The sequence below is a fragment of the Zonotrichia leucophrys genome, chromosome 3, assembly GCF_028769735.1.
Source record: "Zonotrichia leucophrys gambelii isolate GWCS_2022_RI chromosome 3, RI_Zleu_2.0, whole genome shotgun sequence".
In the NCBI taxonomy this organism is placed as follows: domain Eukaryota; kingdom Metazoa; phylum Chordata; class Aves; order Passeriformes; family Passerellidae; genus Zonotrichia; species Zonotrichia leucophrys.
Window position 1 is genome coordinate 110,217,265 of NC_088172.1, and position 21,368 is coordinate 110,238,632.

Consider the following 21,368-nt stretch of genomic DNA (forward strand, 5'->3'; position numbering starts at 1 on the left):
CCTGGAGCTTGGTTGGGGCATGGCAGGAGCAAAGTCAGGCGTGAGCTATAAAGGGAACAGAGATCACAGTGGCTACTCCAAAGTGTCTGAGCACAGCTGACCCAGCTGGACAAGTGCCAGGAGTGTCCAAAAGGACAAAGGCACCTGGGATGTGCCAGCTCTGGGGTGGCAGTAGGACCAGGGCAGTGCTGTCCCCTGTGCTGGCACTGCTGGGGCACCTCCAGTGCTGGGGACAGCTCTGGAACCCTCACAAGAAGGACATTGAGAGGCTGGGGAGTGTCCAGAGAAGGGAACGGAGCTGGGGAAGGGGCTGGAGCACCAGGAGGGGCTGAGGGAGCTGGGAAAGGGGCTCAGCCTGGAGAAAAGGAGGCTCAGGAGGGACCTTGTGGCTCTGCACAACTCCCTGACAGGAGGGGACAGCCAGGAGGGTCAGGTTGTGCTTCCAGGGAACAGGGATGAGACAACAGAAAATGACATCTAGTTGTACCTGGAGAGGTTTAGATTGGACATTAGGAATAATTTCAATCAGAAGTGTTCTCCAGCCCTGGCACAGCTGTCTGGGGCAGTGATGGAGTCCCCACACCTGGATGGATTGAAAAGCCATGAGGATGTGGCACTTGGAGACATGGGTCAGTGGTGGCCTTGGCAGTGCCAGGGGATGGTTGAATTCAATGATCTCAGAGAGCTTTTCCAAACTAAATTATTCTATGGCACCTTGTATGGAAAGCACATGGCAGAAGTGCCCTGGAGTTAAGGTGATTCCAAAAGGAACCTCCTGGACTATCTGGGGCTGGAGCAGCTGCCCCAACCAGCCCCACATTGATGGGGACACAGCTCTGAGGAGCTGCCCCAGCCCCAAAAGCTGAAAAACAAAATCCCTTGCCAGGGCAGATACAGAATACAGAACAAGTTCCCATAGATTCAAAATGTTCCCGTGTCAGATTCATGGAGGAAAATTCAGATCTGATAAAGTTCCACCTTTGACTCCAGGGGAGCTGCAGCCAAAAATTGCAGGGAGAGTGGGGACAGAGGTCTGGCCATGCTGGGCAGTGACATTCACACAGGTCTACAAAGCTTTGTCTCAAACAAGACACAGGACGAGTTTGTTCTCTGCCTCTCTGATGTGCCACATATGAAGAAAAACTTTCCTACCTTAGGATGGGAGCAGCTGAGCATGTCCTTGGGCACAGCTGGTGATGTTTGCATAAAGAATTAGGAGGGGAAACACCCCAGGAAGACAGGATGGAGCATGGGAACCAAGGAGAGATTCTCAATAAAAATACATCAAACTATTAATGTTTAATCTATACAAGGACTCTGCCTTATGCTGGTGGTGAAGATCAGTTAAAAGGGACATAAACTTTGCAGGAATGAACAATATCCCTGTCCCTGGCTCCCCACATCCATCCAGGCCAGCAAGCTCAGCCCTGGAGGTCTCGATGTGCCCCAGCCGGGGTGGGAAGAGGCTTTTTGCCGATGTCATCTGTTCCCGAGTCACCTCCCTGTGGTCACAGGGCTCCTCGTGAGCCAGCCCGGCTGAGTCACGGCGCCCGAGGCGTTGTGTAACCGGAGTTCCCTGTTTGCGCTGAATTTTCGCGGAATCAGAGCTCCCTGTTTGCCGAAAGCAGGGGGGAGGATTTTGCAGGATCCTCCAGACTTAGCAGAAACCTTCAGCCTCTTCAGCAGCATCAGCAGCACAAGGCTAAAGGTGATGCTGATGATGTAGGACACCAAGACCCCCCTGATGCCCCAAATTATCTCCCATCCACACCAGGAGCACACAGCCCCCACCAGCCAGGACAGCCTCTCTTGCTCAAGGAGGCAGCAAAGCTCATTTTCTGTCTGGACAGAAAAAACCTGGTCAACAAACTTCCACCAGACAAGCCTAAATCCATTAGAATTAGCCAACAGCTCCATGTTCCAGTGAGGTTTCTGAAGTCACATGCTCCAAGTCCTGGAGATGGTCTCACATCCCCCCTTGGGGTAATTCTAGTGTAAATCTGGGAGGCTGCTCTTCAGTTGGCGAATTCTTCATGCTTTACAGATAATTTATAAGTATTTAGCATCTGTGGGATGGAGGAAGGCCAGAGGCAGGCTGGAGGAAGGGTACAGGTGGGCTGGAGGCGGAATTGAGGAAGGATGCAGTGACTCTGGCAGACACTGAGTGCTTGGGGAGTGAGGGTTGGGGCTCAGAATGTCCCAGCTCCCATGGAGAGCTGAGGATTTCATCAGGGCCCAGCCCTTCCAGCAAGGATTTCTCAGGCTTTACAAAATCCTGTTTTAGTTGCCCTGGGTGAGTATTTTACCTTGGCAGCTGATGCAGACATGTAATAACCATCATTATTGTCATCAAGGCCTCACAGATGCTCCGCTGCTGCCAAGGAGAGCAAGGCAGCTGCAGAATCATGTCAGAGAAATCTTAAAATCATAGAAATACTTGGGTTGGAAGGAACTTTAAAGCTCATTTCATTCCAACCCCTGCCATGGGCAGGGATTCCTTCCATTATTCCAGGCTTCTCCAAGCCCCATCCAACCTCGCCTTGGACACTTCCAGGGATGATGCTCAAAGAGGGACATAAAGCCAGGAATAAAGGAAGTGGAGAGGCAAATATTGTGATGTTGCTTCAACAGTGAAATTATAGTGTTTAAGAGCATCTGAAAGGGATGAATCAGGAAAAATCAGGGTGGATACTCCCCAAAGGAGATCTGGCAGCTCAGCTGAACAAGCTTTGGGTTCAGGGAGGAGCACAATTCACTACTACCCCAAGCAAACCAGATCTAGTTGATTATTAAATAAACATGCATTTCATATACTTTTTGTAAGCAATGATGATTTTAAACCCTGAAGATGAAAAAAGCCACACCTGCTAAATTAGGACCATAAAAAAATTACGGTAGGAGATGAATTTACATAAAACTTGTTTTTTTCTTCTAAAACCCATAGGTGTTGGCCCTGCAGCAGCCTCCCTAAGAGCTGTTTGCTGTTAGTGCTGAATCAGGCACACCATGATTCAATCAGCACTGATTTAATCAGTGATAAGAGAGGTTTGTCCAAGGCCTCCTGACCCATTTCCTTATCTTGTTCCTGTAGTGTTGGATTTTGCTTCAAAGGCCAAAGCCTCAGCAAACACCATACATTTTTTCTGATATGCTAAAAAAATACGATGAGAAAAAAGGAGGCTTGTTTCATGCCTGGTTTGGGCACACAAGGGATTTTTGAATGCTCTGGGAAGTCTCAAATGGGGAAACTTTTCTGGCTGCACTCAGCATCAGATATATAAAAACAAATTAGCATTGAACCACAGAATGGTTTGGGTTGGAATGGCCTTAAAAGTTCATCCCATTCCACTGGCTGCCATGGGCAGGGACACCTTCCACCATCCCAGGTTTCATCCAACCTGGCCTTGGACACTTCCAGGGAAGCAACAACTTCTCTGGGCACCCTGTGCCAGGGCCTCACCACTCTCATAGGGAACAATTCCTTCCCAATATCCCATCATACCCATTGTCCTGTCCCTCCATCCCTCATCCCAAGTCCCTCTCCAGCTCTCCTGGAGCGGCTCTGAGCTCTCCCAGGATCCTTCTCTTCTCCAGGCGAGCACCCCCAGCTCGCCCAGCCTGGTTCCAGAGCAGAGGGGCTCCAGCCCTTGGAGCATCTTATCTCAAAAATTATCAGCTTATCTCAAAAACTGACATGTTCTCAGTCCAAACCAGCTGCAATAGGGGCAGCAACTCTGACACTTCCCCAAAGAGGGCAGAAAGTCAGCAGCCTGGGCAAAGTTTTAGTTCATGCTTTCATTTCTTGAAAAAGACACCAAATATTTGCAGGAGAAACAGGTGGCTGCACCCTCCTGAACAACCCACAGGGGACACCAGCAGAGCCTGAAGGATGGGACCCCTGGTGACACAGAGCAAGGCAAAATAAAAGGTGTTTATGGGACTCCACTGGTTTAAAATCATTGTTCTGTGACTTCTGGGTGAAAACCTAGCTGGAAATAAGGTGAGAGGAGTTCAGAGGGAACTGACTAAGTTACTGGAATAAATCAGTGTTAAGTGATGTCCTGACTGACTGGAGGCACTGAGGGTGTTGGAGCCGGATTGTACAAAGGGCAGGTCAAAATCCAGGTTATTTCTCCTGTTTGTGAGGTTTTATGCCAATAAAACCTCACAGACAATGTGGAAAACTGAAATCAGCCTTCACAAGGAGAGTGAAGAAATTCTGTGGAGTGAGAGGGAAGTTAGGCAAATTATGAGTGATTTTTTAAAAAATTATTTTAATTATTAAAGCACAAATAAAAACATAGTGAAGTGGTGGTTAAATATTACATGCAAAGGCATGCACTGTCCAAGGGCCATTGCACACAGAGCATCAAAGAATAAAAACATTTAAACACATCAAAAACGTCTCCCATTTTACTGCCTAAAGACTGACTTGTGCAGTCAAGTGTATTAAATGTTACTCTGATTTTTCTCATCACTTCACTAGGAAATCTTCTCAAACCAAAATCAATCTTTAAAATGTGAGTATGACCAAAAGTTGATTGATATAAATGGAAACAGGGGGGAAATAGGAATGTGCTCACTAGTTTTTGATCACTGATTAATTATTTTTTGTTCCAGGCCACATGGTCCTTTCATTTCTGAGAATGGTGGGGAGCATAGCTTTTACCTCCTCCTCACAGAGAAGGGTGAGAAAATAATAATTAAAAAAAATGCTTTTTATCATTAAAGATAAGTTTTAGTGTCATTGTGCTTTAGAACAGGACTTGAAACTGGCTCCTGAGATGATTTTTCTGTTGTTCATACTCCTGAAAATTGGCCAAAATGAGGGGAAGAGTCAGTCAGCACAGCAACACAGTGAAATATTTCTGTATTTCCAGATGAAAACTTCAAGGGATGCTGGCAGGACAGAAATGGAATGGAGACAGGATAGTGTTGGGGTGCAAGGAGAGTGGAGTAGGAAAATTAGATAGGATAAAGGCAGGTTGAAGGAGAGAAGCAGATGGATCACAGAACCGCAGAATGGTTTGGGTTGGAAGAGAACCTTAAAGCTCATCTCATTCCACCCTCTGCCATGGGCAGGGACACTTTACACTACCCCAGGCTGCTCCAAGCCCCATCCAGCCTGGCCTGGGACATTTCCAGGGATCCAGGGGCAGCCACAGCTTCTCTGGGCACCCTGTGTGATGCCCATGGAGTTGAAAAGGGATGGGTGTGGGATGCAGGATACAGGCAGGTTGGAGGAGGAAAACCAGGTAGGAGAGAGGCCAGCTGAAGGAGAGAAACAGGAAGGAAAAGGTATAGAGGCAGGATGGAAATGGGATAGCAAAGGTGGGATTCAGGAAAAATCCAGAGAGGTTGCTGGAGGAAAACTAGATGGGATAGAGAGAGGATGGAGGAAGGAAGCAGAAAGGATGTGGATGGGATTAAGCAGGGATAAAGGTAGAATTGAGGAGGAATGCTGGCAGACTAAAAGATGAAAACGAAATGGGATGGAGCACGGCAGGAAGGGAGAAAGGCAGGAGGAAGGATGAAGGATGGGATGGCAGAGGGAAGAACACCTGTGGGATCGAAGAAGGCTGGGGGAGGAATACAGGTGGGCTAGGGGAGGAATTGAGGAAGGATGCAGGCAGGGTGGAGGTATGAAAACCAGGTGGGGTGAAGGAGGAGGAATGGAGGCAGAGCAGGGACGCAGGCAGGATGGTGGAAACCTGCAGGAAGAGGGGCAGGGATGGAGGCAGAAGAGAAGCAGGCAGGAGGAAGGAGGGGAGGAAGGAGAGGAGGAAGGAGGGGAAGAAGAAGGGAAGGGGGGAAGCAGGCAGGATGAAGGAGGGGAGGAAAGAGGGGAGGAAAGAGAGGAGCAGCGATGGAGCCGGGATCAGGGCTAGATGGAGGGATGGATGGAAGCAAGGATGGATGGCTGGAAGCAGGGAGGGATGGAGGGAAGCAGGGATGAATGGATGGAAGCAGGGAGGGATGGCTGGAAGCAAGGAGGGATGGATGGAAGGAGGGAAGGATGAATGGAATCAGGGATGGATGGAAGCAGGGAGGGAGGGATGGAAGCAGGGATGGAAGCAAGGAGGGATGAATGGAAGCAGGGAGGGTTGGATGGCTGGAAGCAGGGAGGGATGGAAGCAAGGAGGGATCAATGGAAGCAGGGACGGATGGAAACAGGGATGGATGGAAGCAAGCAGGGATGGATGGAAGCAGGAGGGAGGCGGGCTCTGGGGGCGGGCAGCCGGCAGGATGCTGTCACGCCGGGGGCGGGCGAGCGGGGATGACTCAGCCTCAGGGAGCTGCCCCGGCCGCGATCACCGAGCGGGGCTGTGAGCGCCGGTGAGAGCCGGGGGAGCCGGGGGCGCGCACAAGGAGCGGCAGGAGCGGTAAGGGAGGGGATGCTCAGGGACAGGGGGCACAGAAAATGGGGCACATCCTTACAGGGCTCCGTGAGCGCCGCGGAACACCCGCAGGGACAGCAGCAACAGCGTCCCCCGCTTTTTCCAGCGGCGTTTTTGGGGGATTTTTGTCCGGGATGCGCAATGCGGGGTGAGCGAGGAGGATGCGTTGCGGCGGAGGTTGTGGCAGGGAAAATGAGCGCTCGAAAGGCATCAAACCTTCAGGGAAGGTCACGGGAGGAGAGAGGAAACCTTGTTTTCATGGTAGAGACAGGAAAAACAGCGCAGCCCTGCTCGTCAGCTGACGCCGAGCTCGGTTTGGCACGCCGGGAACATCCCGTGATGCAAACCCAGCCTGGGTTTGGACAGGACCATGGCTTGGGAATGGCGATGGAAAAGCTGCCATGGGCTCCTCCGGCCTGGAATGAATCCCTCATCCCCTTGTCCCACTCCCAGGGATGCTCTGAGGGCACGGTGATGTAGCAAAGATCGCTTCCTTCTGGCATTTCCCTCGAAATCTCCTATCTTGCCGTAGCACGGGGGCTTGTGCAAGACTCTGGTTTAGGGATTGGTTTGTAAGAATAACAGGAAAAAAAAAAAAAAGGAAAAATCAGTGCAGCTTCATTTGGGAGAATCTTGTGCTTTCTGTGCATGGGAGCTGCAGAGGTGAGTGCTGCACGTTGGCTCAGGAGGGAATTATTTTGTCAGATACAGAACAGCCATGTCTAGTAGGGTTGAAATTAGATGACCTTTAGGATCTCTTCCAACCCAAACCTCTCTAGGATTCTGTTACCTGACCTGTGTTAGCGATCTGGCTTTGCTAGAAGGGAATGAACACGGGGAGCAGCACGTCATGTTGTTTTTATTTCTCGATGAAAATACAATTCCAGCTCTGGTAATGCAGAGAGAGCTGTAATGAATGCAGGTTTGGTGCTGCCGAGCTCACCTGGTGACGCAGCAGGCTGAGCTGGATCTGGAGCTGCAGCTGAGCCTTTCTGGGCTGGCTTTGTTGTGGCTTGGGAGTCACAAGCCCTAGCAAAGAGAACAAAGGACAGAGCTGGGCCCGGGCTAAGGGCTGGTGCTGAGCAGGACACATGATTTGGGCTGTGCTGAGCATCCCTGGAGGGCTGGGAGGTGTTGTAGAAGGGAGGGTGGGATAGCTTTTACCTTCCCAGAGCCTTGGAGAAGGTGTGGATGGCTCCTTGGAGAAGGAAGGTGTGGATGGCTGCTTGGAGAAGGAAGGTGTGGGTGCCTCCTTGGAAAAGGTGTGGATGGCTCCTTGGAGAAGGAAGGTGTGGGTGCTCCTTGGAGAGGGAAGGTGTGGATGCCTCCTTGGAGAAGGAAGGTGTCGATGGCTCAGTCTGTGCCTGCAGGGGGTTGGCCCAGACACTGCAGCAGGAGCTGGGAGATGCTTCAGGGCTGTGACTTATCTGTGGTCTGACCTGCCTGGGCTGAGTCATGTGAGCTGGGCTCCGAACAGCCGGTTTGGGGGTTGGGTTGGTGGTGCTTTTTTTCCTTGAATGAAGTTAAATGGGGTTTGTGGGGTTTGTTTTGGGGTAGGAGAGCTTTGTGGTGCAAAGGTGAAGGGATTTGCTGCTGTGGGCACTGAATGTGTGTCAGCCTTGGCTGCTGGAGGGTGATGTGGGGTCCTGCTGAGGGCTGGGATATCAGGATCTCTGCTGGTCTGAGTGACTCTTAAGAGATGTACAAGTCTCTTTTTCCCAGCGTTGAAGGAGTCAGGATTCTTCTGTTCTCATTCTCAAGGTTGTTTATTGTTTCTTATTTATAACATTCTTTCTCTGGCCTGCTGAGGTCTGTCTGGCAGGTCAGGGTGAGACACACTGCCTGCCCTTGTGTTATCTTTTATACTAAAAACTACATGTACATTATTTACCATAACTTCCCAATACCTATCACCTATGTTAGACAGGGAGTTTCTACCTTAAACCAATCCAAAAGTGCCAGCATCACCCAGAACATTGAGGCTGAGAAGAAGAAGAAGGACAGGGTACGCCCAAATTGCTCCATCTTGGGACCCCGAGCCCCCATTCTAAAACCCCAAAAATCTATTTTTCACCCCGTGACAAACTAACTATTATTCTACTTAAACTCTCTTGACTTGTAATTCTTCATAGAAAGGTGGTAATTTGCTCCATGGGTCAAAATCAAAGGCACAGGTGTCTGTGCCAGGGTCTCTGAGCCCCCTGGGCAGGGGCTCAAGCCATCCAAGACAGCCAGATTCTGGATTCTGGCAGGCTGGGATATCAGGATTTGATTATCAAAGAGCTCTGTCCGGGAGAAAACAGTTGATACCATTAAAAAAATAAAGAAATTTAAAAACATATATGATGATGATGATAATAATAATAGCAGATAATGACAACTTCATCCTTTCATTACAAAACCAAAAAGGCTAAAAAACTGTTTATTGCAATTGGAATTGTTAAAATTTTCAATAATAATAGCAGATAATGACAACTTCATCCTTTCATTACAAAACAAAAAAGGTTAAATAACTTCTGTTTATTGCAATTGAAATTGTTAACATTAATAATAATAATAATAGTAGCAGGTAATGACAACTTTATCCTTTCAATACAAAACAAAAAAGGTTAAAAAACTTCTGTTTATTGCAATTGGAATTGTTGACATTTTTAATGATGATGATGATGTAGTATCAGTTTAGGGGAGCTGCCCTGGCTGCCCGATCTGCTCAGGAAGGATGGAGATGGCTCTGGGCTGGTGTCTCCTCCTCCTCTGCGGCAGCACAGAGGGCTGTGGGTGGATGCTGCAGCACCAGCACAGCCACAGCCCTGGGGCTGCTCTCCTCCCTCGCAGGCTGCAGCTGCTCTGAGCAGCTCCTGCAGAGCCTTCGGCCTCGCTGCCTCCTCCTCGCTGGGACACTCAGCTGCCCCAAATTTCCTCTTTCTGAGCGACCAGCTGGCTGAATCCTGAGTGTCCTGTCCCACCCAGGGGCAGGTGTGCTGGTGGGTGTTTATTTCTTGTTTATTGCTTGCTCATCCTTCAAGAAATGGCACGAGCAGATGCTTTGGGGATCTCAAAGTATTCCCTGCTCTCAGGCCAGGGGAAGGTGGAGGGGGCTCTTTGTGAGCCCCAAACATCCTCCTGCCAGGTGGGGAATCCTGCAGGGTGAAGCTGACCCCTTATTACTGTTTCCAGGCTGGTGGGCTGGGAGCTGTGAGAGGCTCAACCTTAGCCAGGGTTGTCCTGAAGCTGAGGCATCTCTGGAGATGTTTGGGGTACAAAGGGAAATGATCTGCTGAGGTTCCTGGGGAAATTCCTCTGCTGTGCATGAATTGGGGGGCAGATGTTGGGGTGCAGCAGCTGTGATGCAATTTTGGTTTTTTGGGGCTGCTGCTGTGGGGTTTGAACGGCCCTGAGGTTTGAGTGTGAGGAGGAGATAGCGGTGCTGGGGGAAGCACAGTGTGATAACGCTGCCAGGGGAAGTTTTGCTGCTCAGATCAGCTGGGGCAGAGGGGGTGAGGGAGGAAAGCAGCAGCTTTTTGTGGCTGTAGGGTCTCTGGGGTTGTTGTGGTTGTGCTGCATGTGACCCACGGCTGGTGGGAATCCGTCCTGCCAGTCCCGTGCCTGTGCCCTATTTATAGCCCTGCTGTACACAGGATAAAGCCAGGGAGAAGGGGGGGTTAGGGAGGAACAAATCCCATGGGGGTGAAGATTTCCCCTTCCTTTTCCCTAACCCTAACCCTAGCCCTTCTCCAGACACCTGATCTTGGCTGTCAGCTCCCACCACTCTAAACTTCCCATTGGAGACCTCGTAGAATAATAGAAAGGTTTGGGGTGGAAGGGATGTTTAAAAAATTTAATTCCAACCTCTCTGCCATGGGCAGGGACATCGTTAACTATGTATTTTAACTGTATATCAGGTTGCTCAGAGCCCTGTCCAACCTGACACTGAATGGTTTTGGGATGGGGCATCCCCCATCTCTTGGGGCAAGGTGTTCCCTACCAGGGAACAATTCCTTCCCAATATCCATCCATCCCTGCCCTCTGGCAGTGGGCAGCCATTCCCTGTGTCCTGTCCCTCCATCCCTTGTCCCCAGTCCCTCTCCAGCTCTCCTGGAGCCCCTTTAGGCCCTGGAAGGGGCTCTGACCTCTCCCTGGGTCCTTCTCTTCCCCAGGCTGGACACCCCCAGCTCTCTCATGGCCCACAGGGAGGCTCCATGCCCACAAGAGAGTTTTTTTGTTTTGTTTTGTTTTTTTGCCTCAAGAGCCATCTGGCTCCCAGCTATTTGCTTTGCTGGGTTTGCTGGCCCTGGGCCATGTCCATGGTGCAGATGCAAAGCAGCAGAGCTGAAACTCTGCCTCTTTCAGGGGAAACTGCTGGGATCTATTTTCATTTTGGTTTCGGGTTGCCTGGAGAGCATGGTCTGGTAACCCGAGGCTGGGAGATGTCCCGTCCCTGTCCCTCAAAAGCTGGGTGTGAGCAGCCCATCAGTGCCCGGCAGGGTGGTTTTCAGCCTGTCAGCAGATTTACAAACATCCTGCTGCAAGAAAAAATGTGTAATCATGTGACTTCTGGCCTCAAAAACACCTCCTGCCTCTGCTATGGGAAAATACTGAGTTGACTGCAGGAAGTACAGAAGGTTGTGGGGTTTGATGTTTTTGTGTGTGTGCATTTTTTAAAATTATTTTTATGAGATTTTTCATTTAAAAGGTGCTTCAACTCAGGCTGGTTACCTGCAGGCTTTCTGTGGCCTGTTGTGGGCAAAGAGCACAGTTGTATTGTAAGTGTATATTTATTTTCCTGGGTGTAACCTCCTGTGCAAACAGGGGAACACAGCCAGCGAGTCCCTTGCCTGCAGAAACCTTTAAGCAAGAAAATACCCATGAAACCCCTGAAAAATGTGCATAAAACCCCTTCACAGAGTTGATATTTAGGAGTGGGAGGACCCAAGTGCTGCTGAAACTCAGCTTTTTTTGTTGGGTGTCCTGCTGAAAGCACAAAGCAGGGGGAACAAAATAAATAAATGGTGGAAGGAGGAGTGGGAAAAGAGAAAAAAAGCCCTTTTATACAGCAAGCTGCAGCCTCCTGGGCTCACTGCTGGCAGAAAGTAGGACACTCCTGCTGGGTTTTCTTCTCTGGAAAGGCTAAACTTGGCTGGGAGTGGGTGGAAGCAGCCAGCAGGGAGGTGTGAGTGTGTGGCTCCATCCCCATGCCCTGTTCATCCAGCAGGAGCTGTGTGTCCGGTTTAAAGCCGGGCTTGCAAAGGTGATTACACCTTCAGCTGGCTGAGCTGAGCAGGAATTAAAGCCTCAATGTCTCTGCTGGGGAGGATCTGAGGGCTTGGGGTGGATGTGGGGCTGATGGGAGGGTTTGGGGGAGGAGGAGGAGGGTGCCCTGGTGTGTTTGCAGAGATTAAGGAGCTCGTGTTGTGTCTGAGTCAGGCTTGAGGACGTGGAACAAGTGGCTGCTGGTGCTGGGGGTAAATTTGAAGTTGGGCAATTTGATGTGAATTAGGTTAAAGGGGAGGGCAGGGAAATCACAGAGCCTTGGGGTGTCTGTGGGCTGCATGGTGCTTGTGCTCCTGCATGGGAGGCTGTGCTCCTTTCTTTCCTGCTCTTCCTCTGTGTCTTTGACCCCCAAAATGGGGCTTTCCTCATTCCCTGCACCTTCCCAGTGGAAGGGGAGCAGAGGACAGGAGCAGCTCTGGTACATGCTGACCCCCCTGTAAATGGACAGGGGGTCACACCAGGGGCTGTGACACCCCCAGGGCATGGGGATGGCCAAAATGAGTCTTTAAAAATGTAATTTGGAGTACTATCTTTAAAGGGAAGAGCGGGGCTTATATCAAATCCCATGCCTGAAGTTTGGTGTGGAGATGGAGTGTCTCTTGTTCCTTCTCCTGCTCCTTATTCTCCATTGTTGTGGAAGTAAACACAGGTTTTAATACCCTCTAAATCCCTTGGATCTGCTTCAAAAGGTATTTTCCTGCTGCTGCTAATCCTGCAGTAGTCAACAAACAAGGTTGCCTTGTCTGATTTCTCCTGAGCTGCAGTGGGGTGTTCTTGCTCTGTTCCTGTGTCTCTCTCCTGACCTTTGGGGCAAATAGGGATCTGCAGGGATCTGGTGCAGCCACACATTTTATCCTCCCACGTGTTGCTGCAGCTGAGCCCACCCTGGGGATGTCTCAACACTGCTCCAATGTGTCTGCAGGTGGGGTGTCCTGTTCAGCAGCCAAGATGTGGCTGCCCGTGTCCCTCCTGTGCGTCCTGGTGGCCTTCGCCAATGCTCGCAGCATTCCTTACTTCCCTCCCCTCTCTGATGACCTGGTCAACCACATAAACAAGCTCAACACCACCTGGAAGGTGAGTACTGGGCTGATTTGGTGGTTTTTTGGGGGGGAGGCATTGCTGGCAGTCTCTCTGTGGGATTCAGTGACTGGGCTTTGGGAGTGTCACCGTGGTGGTGACAGAGATCCAGCCTTGGTCCCAGCTGGCTTCTCCAGTGAGGTGATGCTGTCACAGGAACTATGGAGCTCCTCCTTGGAGCAGGGCGGGATGAATTTGTGGAACAGGAGCTGCTTTTCTTTGCTTTTTTTTCTTACCAAGGCTGAGATTGAAAGTGCTCAAGATGGTATTTTGTGTTCAGACTCAGATGTTTATTATTTCTTATCTATATCACAGTCTCACAAGCTGTGTGTTCTACAGTATTTCACTAACTACAAAATGGCCCTGTATCTGTCTATAAGGTCTTTTAAGAAAAAATTACCTAATTAAGAAAAGACACTTAAATTATTTTCACTTTTAACTGAGTAACTAATCACTTGTGTCCCGCAATGAGGACTTTTCTGTCTAATTACAAAATACTACTCAAACCCATGAAGAAAGTGAAGAAGGATTAGCCTCTGCCTTAAAACCTCTATCTTGCTTCACATCTATTATTATATTCTAAAACATTAAACTCTTAAGTTTTCCACCACGTGATATTGCACACTTCTACTCAAACTACACACCCATAATCCCAGTTCTGTCATTCAATTTTGGAAGCTTTCTCCACAGCCTCAGGTCAAATGCAGTGTTCTCCTGTGGGTCAGATCTGTCAGCACAGAAAGTCTGAAATTCTCAGCATGCAAGGTTCCAACATCTCCTCCCCCTCTTGTCTGAACCATGAACACTGCTTTGACAGCTTTGTCAAACCTCTGTTGGACACAGTGAGAAGTAGAGGAGGAGATGGAATTATGTAAAAGGAGGAAACTGCAGGAGGCTGGAAACAAGCAGTGAATGTCCAGTTATTGGTGATCTGATCCTCCTTGACCAGTTTGCTGTGTCCAGAGCCTTGAACTGGACCTTACTGGTCCTGATGGGCTGATCCTGGGCTGAGCTTGGTGCTCTGTGTCTGTAGGTGCTTGGCTCTCGGCCCGTGGGCTTTGCAGCAAGTGTCAGACTCTGGTTGGGGTTCAGGGAGCTCTGGAGCACCAAGCTGTGATCCCAGAGATGCTCTTGGTGGTTCTGGAGAGTCCTGTCCCAATTCTGTGTGTGTCTCTCCCCAGGCAGGGCACAACTTCCACAATGCTGACATGAGCTATGTGAAGAAGCTCTGTGGCACCTTCCTGGGTGGGCCCAAGCTCCCTGAGAGGTGAGTGCAGGGACGAGAAGGTGAAGCTCCAGTAAAAGTTCTGTGCATCCTTCATGAGCATCTGGAGTGGGTGAGGGACTCTCCTGGCAGGGTGGACACTGTTCATGGGATTAAGCATGGAGCACAAATGAGGGGAAAATTCATCCTGTGTCCTGGCAGACCCTTGGCCAATTGTGCAGTTTGTTCTTGAAAATGAACACTCCAGGGGAGCTGCTGGCCTGCTCTGAGGACAGCATAAGTATTTGTGCTCCTTCAGTAAGCAAACAACACAAACATCCTCCAGGCCACCTTCAGGGGAGGCTGGAGAGTGCAGTGCACCCTGTCATGGTTCACTGGTGTTCCTGAGACAGTGTTTGCCTCTCCTCACAGGGTGGATTTTGCTGCGGACGTGGAGCTGCCCGATAACTTCGACTCGCGGACGCAGTGGCCCAACTGTCCCACCATCAGTGAGATCAGAGACCAGGGCTCCTGTGGCTCCTGCTGGGTGAGGACAGGGGGAGTTTAGTGTTGTCTTCATAAAATTTACTGGGCAAAATCTACACCTTGTATTTGCTGCTGAACCTCCTGCCATGGGAAGGGACAACTCCCACTGTCCCAAGTTGTTCCAAGCCTCATCAGCCTGACCTTGGACACTTCCAGGGATCCACGGGCAGCCACAGCTTCTCTGGGCAGCCTGGGCCAGGGCCTCCCCACCCTCACAGCCAGGAATTCCTTCCCAATATCCCATCTAACCCCGTTCTGTGGCAGTGGGAAGCCATTCCCTATGTCCTGTCCCTCCATCCCTTGTCCCAAGTCCCTCTCCAGCTCTCCTGGAACGGGCTCTGGGGTCTCCCTGGGTCCTTCTCTTCTCCAGGTGAGCACCCCCAGCTCTCCTAGCCTGGCTCTAGAGCAGAGGGGCTCCAGCCCTTGGAGCATCTTTGTTGCCCTTAGCGAGAGTACACTGAGATCCTGCAGTGTCTGAGCTCCTGGGTGCCTTCTCCCAGCCAGGCCATGCTTGCTGCTCTCATTTCCAGGAGGTTTCCTGGTTTCTCTCCCCTGGCTGAGCTCTGATGTGTGTTTTGGGGTTGCCCTCAGGCTTTTGGTGCTGTGGAAGCGATTTCAGACCGGATCTGTGTCCACACCAATGCCAAGGTCAGCGTGGAGGTCTCGGCTGAGGACCTGCTGTCATGCTGTGGCTTCGAGTGCGGCATGGGGTGAGCTGCTCCTGGTCCTTGTGCTCCTGGGAGGTGGTTGGGAGGAGCAGGGGCAGACCTCCAGAGGTTTGTGATGTGGATGAGGGAGTTAGGTATCACATAAATCACATAAGGTGATTCCAGGAGCTGGGGCACATCCTGCCCCCAGCACAGTGGGTGGTGATGGCTGCAAACACATAGTGATGCTCTCCAGCACGGAGCTGGCAGCTGCCAAAGCCCAAGGAAGGGTCTTTTCTTAGTCCCAGATCCTTGGTTTTCAGGCACAAACCTTTTGCCTGTGGCTTCCCAAGTTGTTGGGCACAGGGTAGGGAGTTGAGTCTCCCAAGTCCTCCCTGCTGCTACCAGGTGAGGGACCTGGTAATGAGGCACTTTGGGATTTGGATGCTCTTACCTCCTTGCCTGAGGCCTTGGTGTCTCAAGGCAGATCCTGGGGAAGAAAAGAACAGACTAAAAAAAGGCTGAATATGCCCAAACCTTCCTTTGAGCCATTCCAGGCTGGCTCCATTCCCTTGCCTCTCCCAGAATGGGATGGCTGGGGCTGGAGCTGGTGCCTCTCCCTCCAGGTGCAATGGTGGTTACCCCTCTGGTGCTTGGAGGTACTGGACAGAGAGGGGCCTCGTGTCCGGGGGTCTCTACGATTCCCACGTGGGTAAGTCCTGGCAGATTCCCTTGGGCAAGCAGGGAGTAGCAGCTCTGCTTGCTTAAAGTTCATGGGTTTTGGGACCTTTCTCTCCTGATCTGCATTCTGTGGCTGCTCCCTCCTTCAGCTTGAGCACCTCTGCAGTTCCAGCTGGCTGCCGCTGCCCTCATGGCTCCTTCCTTTGGGACAAAGGTCCTTGAGCAGCACCCAGAGGCAGGAGGCCCATCTGGGAAGGGAGCCAGGAGCCCTCAACACACCCCCAAGGCTCCTGTTTCCATAGCAGGAATGAACCAGGCTGTGAATTTTGTATTGTTGCTGGTTTTGAACCAGTTCACTGCACTTTGAATGAGGTCAGGAGCCTTCCCCCTTCAAAAAATAACTTCCAGACTGAAACCCTCTGCCTCCCCCTGTCATGACCATCAGCTGGTTCATGTTTCCACTTTTTCCATCACGGTTTGGAGAGGGAGGTGGTGGGGAAACAACGTTGCTCAGGGAAGGAAGACCTGCACCCCATTAATTTGTGGGATTCTTGGGGCCTCTGGAGCCTTCTCCAGCGTGGCTGTTGGGATCTTTGGGGACAACCATTTGATGTCACCTCTGTCCTGGACAGGCTGCCATCCCTACTCCAGCCCTCAACACACCTCCCAAGGCTCCTGTTTCCATAGCAGGAACGAATCAGGCTGTGAATTTTGTGTTGTTGCTGGTTGTTGTTGCTGGTTTTGAACCAGTTCACTGCACTTTGAATGAGGTCAGGAGTCTTCCTGATGTGTTCCCCTTTCAAAAAATAACTTCCAGACTGAAACCCTCTGCCTCCCCGTCATGACCATCAGCTGGTTCACGTTTCCACCTTTCCCACCTTTCCCATCACCGTTTGGAGAGGGAGGTGGTGGGAAACAACGTTGCTCAGGGAAGGAAGACCTGCACCCCATTAATTTGTGGGATTCTTGGGGCTTCTGGAGCCTTCTCCAGCGTGGCTGTTGGGATCTTTGGGGACAACCAGTTGATGTCACCTCTGTCCTGGACAGGCTGCCGGCCCTACTCCATCCCACCGTGCGAGCACCACGTCAATGGCAGCCGCCCCCCCTGCACTGGGGAAGGAGGAGGCACCCCCAGGTGCAGCAGGCACTGTGAGCCTGGCTACTCACCCTCATACAAGGAGGACAAGCACTATGGTAAGGGAGGTGGCTTCCAGAGCTGCTCCTTGTGGTACCTGGGAGAGGTGGGCAGGATTGAACCCGTTCCTTGTCACACACATGTTTTATGAAAAATTCTTTCCTTGGGATTTTTTTCTCCTGAGAAGCTGAGAGGCCATCAGAGGAACGATGTAAACGTTGATTATCTCCTGCTGTGGAATGCAGCAGGTGGATCTGTGATTGGTCTCATGTGGTTGTTTGTAATTAATGGCCAATCACAGTCCAGCTGTCCAGGCTGTTTCAGTCACAAACTGAGACATTCCTTGTTATCATTCCTTTTCTATTCTTATCCAGCCTTCTGATTAAATCCTTTCTTCTATTCTTTTAGTATAGCTTTAATATAATATATATCATAAAATAATAGCTCAAGCCTTCTGAAACATGAAGTCAACACTCTCATCTCTTCCCTCATTCTAAGATGCCTGCAAACACCAGCACAGTTCCTGGTGGGTTTTTCTCCTGTGCCCTGTCCCTGGTGGTCCTGGAGCAAAGCTGAGTGTGGCAGATGCACAGTTTGTGTTTGCTGAGGCTCAGCTGGGAAGGGGGAACTGGTGGGACTGCTTGGAGGCCTTGAGGTGCACGTGGATGGCTTGAGGAGCGTGGTGTCAAAGCCACCTCCAAGTCTCCTTGGTAGCCCTGCACATTTAGGATAATCCGGCTGTTTCTTGGAGATTTGTCTTCACCTTGAGTATTTTGGGTTTTGAAAAGGAGAATGTACAAGGGGAAAATGTCCCTTCCCACTAAAGTTGTCTGGAATAGGTCTTTGGGTACAGAATAGGACTCAGATTAAATAATTCCTTCTAGAAGAGGAGTGGCTGGAGCCCACTTTTCATGCTTGTGAATGTGTCAGTCCCTCTGGAGCTGCTGGGTTTGGATTTAACCTGAATTTAAGTGCAAGAGGCCTCCTGCAAGGTCACACTGAGCCATCCTGTGTGGCCCATCCTAATGGTGGGAATTCTTTTCCTTTTAGGCATCACATCCTACGGAGTCCCTCGCAGTGAGAAGGAAATCATGGCTGAGATCTACAAGAACGGCCCAGTGGAAGGAGCCTTCATTGTCTACGAGGATTTCCTGATGTACAAATCTGGTGAGCAGCACCACTGAGGCTGTGGGGGGAGATCTTCAATCTAAGGTTCCTCGTCTGTGGCCCTGGTCTGTCTTCTCCAGTCTTGGAGATCTCAACCATACACTTGAGTATCTGCTATGGCAAAGACATGGGCAGGTGCCACCTCCTGTGTCCATAGCAAGAGGAATCAGTTCTTGGGATTGGATCAGCCCTAATGGGAAGCACCTCAAATTCCAGCTGGCAGCAGCAGCTCAGATTTTAGGACCTCAAAATTCTTGTTGTGAACTTTGAGCCCCTTGGGGAATGTCTCTGGGTGTCCTGGTGCTGAGTATTGGTCACAGAATCGTGGAATGGTTTGGGGGGAAGATAATGATTAAAAAATCATCTCATTCCAATCCCTGCCATGGACACCTTCCACTATCCCAGTGCTCCAAGCCCCATCCAGCCTGGCCTTGGACACTTGCAGGGATCCAGGGGCAGCCTCAGCTTCTCTGGGCAGCCTGTGCCAGGGCCTCAGCACCCTCATAGGGAAGAATTTCGTCCTAGCACCCAACTTAAATCTCCCATCTTTTAGTTTAAAACCTTTCCCTTCTGTCCTGTTGCTATCTCCCCATGCAGAACTCCTTCCTCCAGACTCTGCACTAAGTTTCAGGTTCACATTTAACCAAAAACCAAAATTAATAATATGTAATAAAGTTATAAAATACAAATACAAATATAATTTTATAAAATATAGCATAAATACATTAATATAAATATACAGTCTATTATATATTATGTTATATTATATAAATATATTATATTATATAAACATAAACTATGAATATAATTTTATAAAATTATATTTATATTTTATAAAAAAATATAGTAGTATTTTATAGATAATAAATTATATTTTTTATAATTTTATTATACATTTATATGTGTTATTAATCTCAGCCACTCTGGGGTTGGTGATACCAGGCTGTGAGCACTCTGTGGTGTGCCCTGTTGACATTTTGGGGTGTTTTTCCCAAACAGGCAGTGCCCTGTTGACATTTTGGGGTGTTTTTCCCCTTGCAGGGGTCTACCAGCACGTGTCTGGGGAGCAGGTGGGAGGCCACGCCATCCGAATCCTGGGCTGGGGCGTGGAGAACAACACTCCCTACTGGCTGGTGGCCAATTCCTGGAACACCGACTGGGGGGAGAACGGTGAGAGCCTCCAGGAATCTTCCCCGCCCCATTTCCCCACCCCATTCCCCTCCACCCGCAATCCCCACCCAATTTCCCTACCCCATTCCACTCCACCAGCAATTCCCGCCCTATTTTCCTGCCCCATTCCCCTCCACCGGCAAATCCCACCCCATTTCCCCACCCCATTCCTCTCCACCTGCAATTCCCACCCCATTTCCCTGCCCCATTCCCCTGGGATGGATGGAGAGGATGATTTTTTTGTGTGTTCTCCCAGGTTTCTTCAAGATCCTTCGAGGAGAGGACCACTGTGGCATCGAGTCCGAGGTTGTGGCCGGCATCCCCAGGACGGAGCAGTACTGGAAGAGGATGTAACTCTGATCAAACCACAAATAATCCTGAGTCCCTGATGCTTTTAACTGATAGTGGGTTGGGTGCAGAGACCCCTCCCTTCTAAAAGAGACTCTAGTTCAGGTTACTTTATTAAAGCTTTTTATCTTTTCTTTTTTTTTTTCAATTTTTTTTTGTTCCTGTTTTTTGATGTTTTTTTTTTTCCTTTTTAAAATTTTTGGGTTTTTGTTTTTAAAATTGTACGTTGGGGCTGGAGGTGGAGCTGCTTTCTGCCAACCTCCTGCTTCTGGTGGGTCACAGCAGGACACTGGGGCACTCCCTGCTCAGAGGACTGCTGGAAAACCAAATTCCTCTTGGAATTTGGTTAGCCTGGACCCCTTCCAGCCCAATTTGCTACTGGGAGGGCAGAAAACAGCTTTGTGCTGGGATTAGGGACTTGGTGGGGCAGCAGAGGTGGATGCTGCAGGAAAGCCATGGCCAGGGGGGGATTTGTGCACCCCCAGATGGGTTGATCTGACTGTTATCACCCAAAACAAGCAGGGAGGAATTTCCTGTGAGTGTGTGCCTTGAATTGGCTAATTTTAGACCTATTAATGAACAAACTGCTGATGAACTTGCTGTGGGGGTGGCTCTGGCCAGAGCTGCCTGCACCAAGTCCCTCATGCATCGCCTGCTCTGCTCCATCCTCCTGGCTTCTCAAACCACTTCTTCCTCAGCTGTTCACTGACTTTTTTATCTGCTGTAGTCTGGGGTTATTGATGCTGGGGAAGGGCCTGGCTGGAGCTCCATGAGCCTCTGATCAAATATCCTGCAAGCATCTGGGAGGGAGCTGGGAAAGAGCAAAGCCCTTCTCCTGCATGGCTGAGCAGCTTGGTGTGTGCAGGTCATGCCTGGGCAAGGGTGCAGTGCCCAAATTTGGGGTGCTTTGGGGCTGCAGGTGCTGGATGCTGAGTTGAGGGATGGTTCCCAGGTCTGCTGCAGGGAGCTCAAGCAGATGCTTGGAGATGTCTCAGTGAATTGGACACAATTAAAGCATTTTTTTTTTACATTAGGGAAGGTAAAAACCCTTATTTTTGTTACTGGGGGGAGGTGATAGGTTGTGTACAGGAGGAATCATGTGATTTGCCAACACACTAATATAGCAAAGAGCTTTTTTTTAATTTTAAAGCACAAAATATATTAGTGACCTGAGGCTATGGGTCAGAGATGTGTGAAGCAGGCTCTCCATGCACTGTAAAATAGCCCCTTACCTCTGCTTGCTCTGGCACCAGCGAGGCAGAGCTGTGCTGTATTTGGCTGGAACACCTGTGCCAATAAATGATTTCTCCAGTGTCCTGGCTCTTGGTTGCTTCTGCCACCTCAGATGGTTGGGGTGGAAGCCAAGTGAGGCCCTTCTGTCTTCAGAGAATGGTTTGGGTTGGGAGGGACCTTAAAGATCATCCAGTCCCTGGGACTGGAAAGGACACCTTCCACTATGCCAGGTTGTTCCAACCTGGCTTTGGACACTTCCAGGGATCCAGGGGCAGCCACAGCTTTTCTGGGCACCCTGTGCCAGGGCCTCACCACCTCACAGGGAAGGATTTCCTCCCAGTATCCCACCAACCCTACCCTCTGGCAGTGTGCAGCCATTCCCTGTGTCCTGTCCCTCCATCCCTTGTCCCCAGTCCCTCTCCAGCTCTCCTGGAGCCCCTTTAGGCCCTGGAAGGGGCTCTGAGCTCTCCCTGGAGCCTTCTCTTCTCCAG

General features: G+C 50.2%; 1 protein-coding gene across 2 annotated transcripts; it reads left to right on the top strand.

Annotated features, from left to right (window-relative positions):
- The first annotated feature begins 6,251 nt into the window (after nucleotides 1–6,251).
- On the top strand, nucleotides 6,252–20,958 carry CTSB (cathepsin B). Of its 2 annotated transcripts, none has more exons than XM_064709935.1 (10): nucleotides 6,252–6,383; nucleotides 12,592–12,743; nucleotides 13,928–14,013; nucleotides 14,383–14,497; nucleotides 15,088–15,206; nucleotides 15,770–15,855; nucleotides 16,872–17,018; nucleotides 18,010–18,126; nucleotides 19,168–19,296; nucleotides 19,553–20,958. In XM_064709935.1, exons 2-10 carry the CDS (start codon nucleotides 12,618–12,620, stop codon nucleotides 19,648–19,650), a joined length of 1,023 nt encoding a protein of 340 aa, XP_064566005.1. In that variant the 5' UTR covers nucleotides 6,252–6,383; nucleotides 12,592–12,617; the 3' UTR covers nucleotides 19,651–20,958. The 2 variants fall into 2 exon arrangements, with proteins under 2 accessions (XP_064566005.1, XP_064566006.1); XM_064709936.1 differs by lacking the exon at nucleotides 6,252–6,383 and adding an exon at nucleotides 9,165–9,382.
- Nucleotides 20,959–21,368: the final 410 nt, after the last annotated feature.

Bases quoted from the DNA above. Each gene is read 5' to 3' on its own strand.
- CTSB (XM_064709935.1), top strand. From the start codon at position 12,618: ATGTGGCTGCCCGTGTCCCTCCTGTGCGTCCTGGTGGCCTTCGCCAAT. The intron at 18,127-19,167 runs GTGAGCAGCACC...TTCCCCTTGCAG, and splicing joins TTTCCTGATGTACAAATCTG to GGGTCTACCAGCACGTGTCT. The intron at 19,297-19,552 runs GTGAGAGCCTCC...GTGTTCTCCCAG, and splicing joins CACCGACTGGGGGGAGAACG to GTTTCTTCAAGATCCTTCGA.